Below are 6,140 nucleotides of genomic sequence, written 5' to 3' on the forward strand. Positions count from 1 at the left end.
CTAGGCCAACTCCCCACATATTACTTAATTTTGTATGCGACATGGCACAAGCTTTGGTAGGCCAATTGGGCTCAACGCATTTGCCATCCTCACATTGTCAAAATAATGGTACTATAAAGATTTGATAATAAAGGTGAGCTACGACGACTTATCGTTGATTCTTTGTAAGGTCAAGTGTGTGTTGTCTTCACCATTTAACACCAACTCAATGTGCGCATTGACATGTTCAATCAAGAGTTCCATAATGGTTTTTTAGCCTGATTCTTCTTTAGATCTTTACTTTTCCATATCAAGCTGAAGCAAACAAAGATTTTCTTCATTTTTCATCTTTTTGACTTCTTGCTCTAAGCATTGACTGATGATGATTGTCACAAATGCTAAAGTAACAAGGAAATGAGACCAGGATTTAGAGGAATGAAAGTTCGAACCAGAGGTTCATAAGGAAGTCGATAGGCAAGTGCAAATGTTGTATTTATATCTTCCTTTTTTATGGCAATCTGATACTTTGCATCAGCCAGTTTCGTGGGATTATGCCCACACTCACCCCCACACCCACATGTTGCAAGGGTTGAACCATAGCTAGCGCATTAAAAGCCCCTTGCCTTCAGGGCTAGGCTTAGTGAGCGCATCAGACAGAAAGAAACTTCTCTATACAACATGGCACGAGCTTTGGTAGGCCAATTGGGCACCACGCATATCGCCAAAATTATGTTATTATACATTTGAGTAGGCTCATTCCCATTGTCAACCACAATTGAGTAAGCCTCCTGCATTCCGGTAAACAACTTGCACCTTCAGAACCGCAGCAAACAAGAACGATCCCAAAGCTCAATTATCGAAAGCGCAATCCCAAACCTCAATTATGGAAAGCATTCATTGCTGACCAATCATTTCATGATCTGAGCAGCTTTCCTTTGACAAGTCTATGTCCGCTACTCGTCCCGAGCCTCTTGCAGATGTGAGCAATCTAAAAGAGCCCTTGCTCACCAATCCAATGAGGTTGCCACTGCCACTGCTGCATCCACTCTCAACAGGATTGTTCAACTGGTTTATGTAGGCACAGGACTTGCTCAAGTTCTTGTCCTCATCCTCGACTACTGTTCCTTTAGGCTCCAGTATTTTGAGCGGGGCACGTTCAAGCCGCTCGATATTACCTCGACAAAAAGGGCATGCTGGGGCAAGAGTACTGGCCGTGGCCATGCCTGTGTTTGCCTTCTTATGGGAACACAGCGACAATATACACCCCGCGCACATTTGATGCCCACAATCTTGGATTTCGATTGAGCATTCATGCTCAAAACAAATGCAGCACAACTCATTCTCATCTTCATTATCCTGGACGTCACAAAGTGGAAACATGTCAGTGAGCAGGAGGGGTCATGAACATTCCTTTTACATTCAAAAAGACCAACCTCTCTATTAAAATTTGAGATTTCTAAATCACAAAGTCCTCTGATCAATCAGGAAGTTTGAATTGCTCTCAAACAAACTTTAGTAGGATATAAACAAGCTTACTTCAAACAAAGTGCCCGTAAATAGCTTACAGGCTTGAATCCACAAAACTCATCAACATCTAATCAACAGGGCATGCATCCTCAAAGTCTCGATTTTTAATTCACGAAGTCTGATCAATCAGGACGTTTTTAAAGTGCCCCCAATCAAAATTTTGTATCAAATAAACAAGTTTATATAAAAAACAAGACTGCAAAAATAGCCCTACAAGCTTGACCTCACCTCCATTGGATTGCCTGGTTGTGCTGGTTTTTCCTCCTCATTGTACTGAAAATGATTGCCTCCAGCAAAAATCCTATTCTCCCAAGCATCGTTCGCCTTTGCTAAAGCTTCCTCCAAAAGAAGCTTGGCCTCTGGATCAAGATTGCTCATAAATTTCCATGGCGACGGCCATACCAGGGGCTCCGCAGTCGAAGGGTTGAGAAGGGCCGCACATCTCTTGTTATGGAACTTCATAGCTATGAAGAAAGGGGTGTGCCTGCAAACCGTTCATAAAGCATGCATGCTTAGCAAACAGAAACACGGCACATTTTTACAAGGAAAGGTCCTTGAAACCACTATAATGCAGAGTCATCTTACCCATGTGAATTTTTGTGCAACCTGTTTGCACCCCATGCCAAAAGTTCCTTCACACATTCTGACGATCCACCTCTGGCAGCAAAATGCAAGGGTGTGCTCCCAAGCCCAAGGCTGAAAATGATCAATCAACATAATCAATGATCTCAAAACTCCTACAATTTCTCAAGCTTGATCTTCCTCCACGTTTTTGAGAGAGCACCACCTAGAATGATTTGCATGAGAACTGCATTCGAATGATACTTTTTGATCAAGTAAGTACGTCAGTAAACATGTTCTCAAAGCAGTTGTGTCATGCTCTGTGTATGCAAGAATGGAGCGCAAGGATATGGACTTCATCATAGTATTGATGTCCCATTATCATAGCCTTGATATCCCACTATCTAACGTTACCGGTTCACACGTCAGAATATCATAGACAATACACAATGCATATGAAGAGCTCTTTTACATCTTTAAAAAGCCACAAGAGTTTCCTGCATCTGGCATGTTAATTGAAATCACTAAAACTCTCAATTTAGAATGTGAGAATGTAGGGGTAGCTCTAAGATCTGTATGCTTGCATCTGAACACACAAGAATTTCTCAGAATATGAAAAGGATCGAGACATTTTTACTACAGAAGCAAAATCCACCTGCTTCTACCAGACTTTGTGGTTGTTGCACCAACAAGGGCCGCGTTAGAAAGAAGCAACCGAACTGCCTCTGAGTGCTGAGCCCTTGCTGCAAGGTGTAAAGGAGTGGCCCCACTACCATCCCTCACATTAATGAACCGTGCAAAGCCCCTGTGAGCACAAACATATTTGACTGATGCAGATAAAGCTAAAAAGGTCTGTAGCCAATTGTTCCTAAAATGAACAATCATGCCTTACCAGGTTTCTGATACAGTAGGACCTTGGGCAGCATTTGCAATCCTTTGAAGGCAGTGGAGGTGCCCACTCTTGGCAGCATAGTGCAAACAAGTCCTTTCATAATATGCATCAAACATCAAAACCTGCACAAAGTAACAGAATTCAGGTGGTTCCAGAGTAAAAAGGTGAATGCAGAATATAACTCATTGAGGGGAATCGCATTTGCAATATTCTGATGCGCACATTCGCTCCCCATTCCAGCAATCTCTCAAGGCAAGCCAGTCGTCCATTCTTGCAAGCAAGCATCAATGGAGTCTGGTAACACAGAAAAAACGTACAGCATACCACAAATTCAATAATCTTTCACACTGGATGCTTACAATAAACCTAAGACTTTATGTTTCCTGCCGTACCTGCTTGAAGCTATTCGATGCATCCACCATAGCTCCATTTTCTAAAAGCAGCAAGAGTACCTGTAGTGATGCATCTAATTTATGTCAGCCGACATGCACGGCACTTATACCACACATGACTTCGATAACACTGACCTAAATGTCGTTCTTTAACGTTTATATACAAAAAAATCAGTGTGAATGAACACAAGGACCTACATCAGGCTGCCCATGTGACGCTGCATAATGGAGAGGGGAAAGCGCACTGTGGAAGACACCACCTTTTGCAAGCTCCGGCTTGTGGTTGAGAAGAAGCTTCACCTGCTGCAGATCACCTTCTCCAATGGCCAAAATGAGATCCCTCTTTGCATCTTTCCGACAGCTTGCAGCAGTTCCCATTTGCCTGTCCTCTCTCCTTCCTCTCAAATCACACCCATGTGTAATTCGTCCTGCAAAGCTTGCAGGTGCATCAATACATTCATCTTCACAAAAAACCTGCTTGCATATGTACGTGCGTGTGACAGACTGTGTTTGCGCGCGCGTGTGCGTGCATAAGCTGGGACGTGCTAGCTACATTCCTTTCAGAAAATATCCGCTTCTCTTGTTGGATGCACTTTTCGGACATGCTGCTGAGATGCATGCAGCAGCTATGGAGGAGCAAGAGTGTATAAAAAATGTGAGGCAGGAGTAAACTTGCCGGATGCTCGACAAGGGTACTCAAGAGCAGGCAGCTGCAATCGAAAGAGCAGGTGGAGTGGTTGCGATTAAGTGAAGGAAAAGCAACAACGTTGCAAGCAAGGATGGTACTAGGTGGCCTGCGTGCGAGAGAGGCTAAATTATGGCAATGGTGGCAAAATTATAAGCGTTCCAGATGGCAACCCTATGGAGGCAAAAACGAATCTTGCTTCAACGAGTGCAAGCTCACATGAATCTCAGGGCTAGAAAAATATATTTTTCCTAACCGATCAAAATAAGGGAAAACTTGAAATTCTTCTGGTTTTTAGGTCAAAATTTGAAGCTTTTGCCGGTAATTACACTAAAACTTGTGTAAATTTGCCGGTTTTCTTAAGGGTAAGCTCAAAATCTAACCGGGATTTTATAATTTCAGTCGGTTAAAATACACTAGACCCCGGTTTTTATTTAACACTGCACTTGATATAGAGCAAGAGCCTCTTGTCGTCTTGAAAGCTCATGTGACATGTAGCCCTTAGGGGCGGGTTGGTCAACCTTATCCGATTGTTGGGACGCTCCACGACGCTCCACCTCGTGGAGCATCCCAACAACCCAACTCCACCTCGTGAGTTGGGCGTGTGAGTTGTAATTTCAAGTTGTAGGTAGCTCTCAAAAGAAAAAACTAGCCACGAGTGACAACACCATTAAGTTAGACAATACATGTGTGTGAGCTATAATTTCAGATATCTCTAAAACAAAAACTAGCACATTTGACGACACCATTAGACTAAACAATACAGACGATATTAAGTGTGGCAATACACATTTAATATCTAACCTTTATCATCTATATTGTCTAATGGTTAGATTAAACAATACATACGATATTAAGTGTGACTATACATACTTAATATTTAACCTTAGATTAAACAGTACAAATGATATTAAGTGTGACAATACACATTTAATATCTAACCTTTATCGTCTATATTGTCTAATGGTGTTGTAGCAGTGTGGGTCGTGGCTTTTTTTCTTGAAAATTTAGTAGACGAAAGGTTGGAGATTGAATGTGCCACACTTTTAAAAGAAAAGCCAATAACGTGACGTTTCTTTTACTGTGTGCCATCGAGCGCCGCCATGAGCGCGAGAAGAGAGAGAGAGAATGGAGACTGCAGAGCAAGGGCACGTGCCGCTTGTCACATTGGGGAGAGAGAGAGAGAGAGAGAGAGAGAGAGAGAGAGAGAGAGAGAGAGAGAGAGAGAGAGAGAGAGAGTTGTCTACCTCTCACTACACACACGTCCCGAGAGCGGCCTGGACTCTCTTGATCGTGCAATCTAAGCAGAAGGGAGAAAAGCAATGAGCTTACCTTGTCCACTAGCTCCTTCGCCCGATCAAGGAGACGCTTGGTAGTGTAACATTTAATGGCCTAATAACTTATGTGTAGCGGAAATCAGCATGAACATAGTGGGCATTTCATTAGAGTAGATTCCTAATGAGAATTACAAGAGTGCTTGGGTGTAGAGAGCAACAAAAAGCATAACACCTAGTTAGATAGCATCGACAATACTTTCAAAAGAGAGAGCAATTAAGCTATTGACAACAGTTGAGGACCGGATTTTCATGGAGCCGGTCCCCCCCTCCAAAAGGCTTTGTATTATGGTTTCTCCCATCAAGAGAGACATTGTACAATACAATTCTTTGTGTTCCTTCAAGACTAGCTAGTGCAATGAAGATGGAAACTTCATGCACTAAGCAAAACACTTAACAAACACAACTTGAATTATCCCCGTTCTCAGACCCAAGACCTCACACACCTTCGAAGATGGTGAGAGCTAGCAGGGTATGAGAGTAGATTGAGAGGAAGAAGGAGTATCTTACGAGAAAGATGTACATCTCCTCACATAATCACTCATATGTAGCATAGCTTAGCTTAGTAATTAGCTTGGTAGAGGAGATGAGCATGCATTGAAGCTTGGCTCTTGGTTGGATTTGCATCCACATGCCAAGAGAGTGTTGATGTAGGCTTCTATCTCACAAGCTTGGAGTAGGTGATGAGTTCTCCATTAAAGCTTGGGAAGAGATAGTCTTCTCTTTCTTCACACATGAGCTTGTGTGAGTGTGTGTGTGATAATGCCTTG

General features: G+C 42.6%; 1 protein-coding gene across 2 annotated transcripts; it reads right to left on the minus strand.

The window, feature by feature from the left end:
* Window positions 1-237: 237 nt before the first annotated feature.
* On the minus strand, window positions 238-4,137 carry LOC147436598 (E3 ubiquitin-protein ligase XB3-like). Of its 2 annotated transcripts, XM_086489464.1 has the most exons (9): window positions 3,550-4,137; window positions 3,352-3,411; window positions 3,182-3,253; window positions 2,960-3,081; window positions 2,723-2,872; window positions 2,092-2,202; window positions 1,735-1,990; window positions 856-1,335; window positions 238-767 (listed from the first exon to the last, which is right to left on the minus strand). In XM_086489464.1, exons 1-8 carry the CDS (start codon window positions 3,727-3,729, stop codon window positions 874-876), a joined length of 1,413 nt encoding a protein of 470 aa, XP_086345590.1. In that variant the 5' UTR covers window positions 3,730-4,137; the 3' UTR covers window positions 238-767; window positions 856-873. The 2 variants fall into 2 exon arrangements, with proteins under 2 accessions (XP_086345590.1, XP_086345588.1); XM_086489462.1 differs by having other exon boundaries at window positions 238-1,335; window positions 3,550-4,136.
* Between the last annotated feature and the right edge of the window lie 2,003 nt (window positions 4,138-6,140).

The sequence above is a fragment of the Adiantum capillus-veneris genome, chromosome 18, assembly GCF_014529385.1.
Source record: "Adiantum capillus-veneris isolate H3 chromosome 18, ASM1452938v2, whole genome shotgun sequence".
NCBI lineage: Eukaryota > Viridiplantae > Streptophyta > Polypodiopsida > Polypodiales > Pteridaceae > Adiantum > Adiantum capillus-veneris.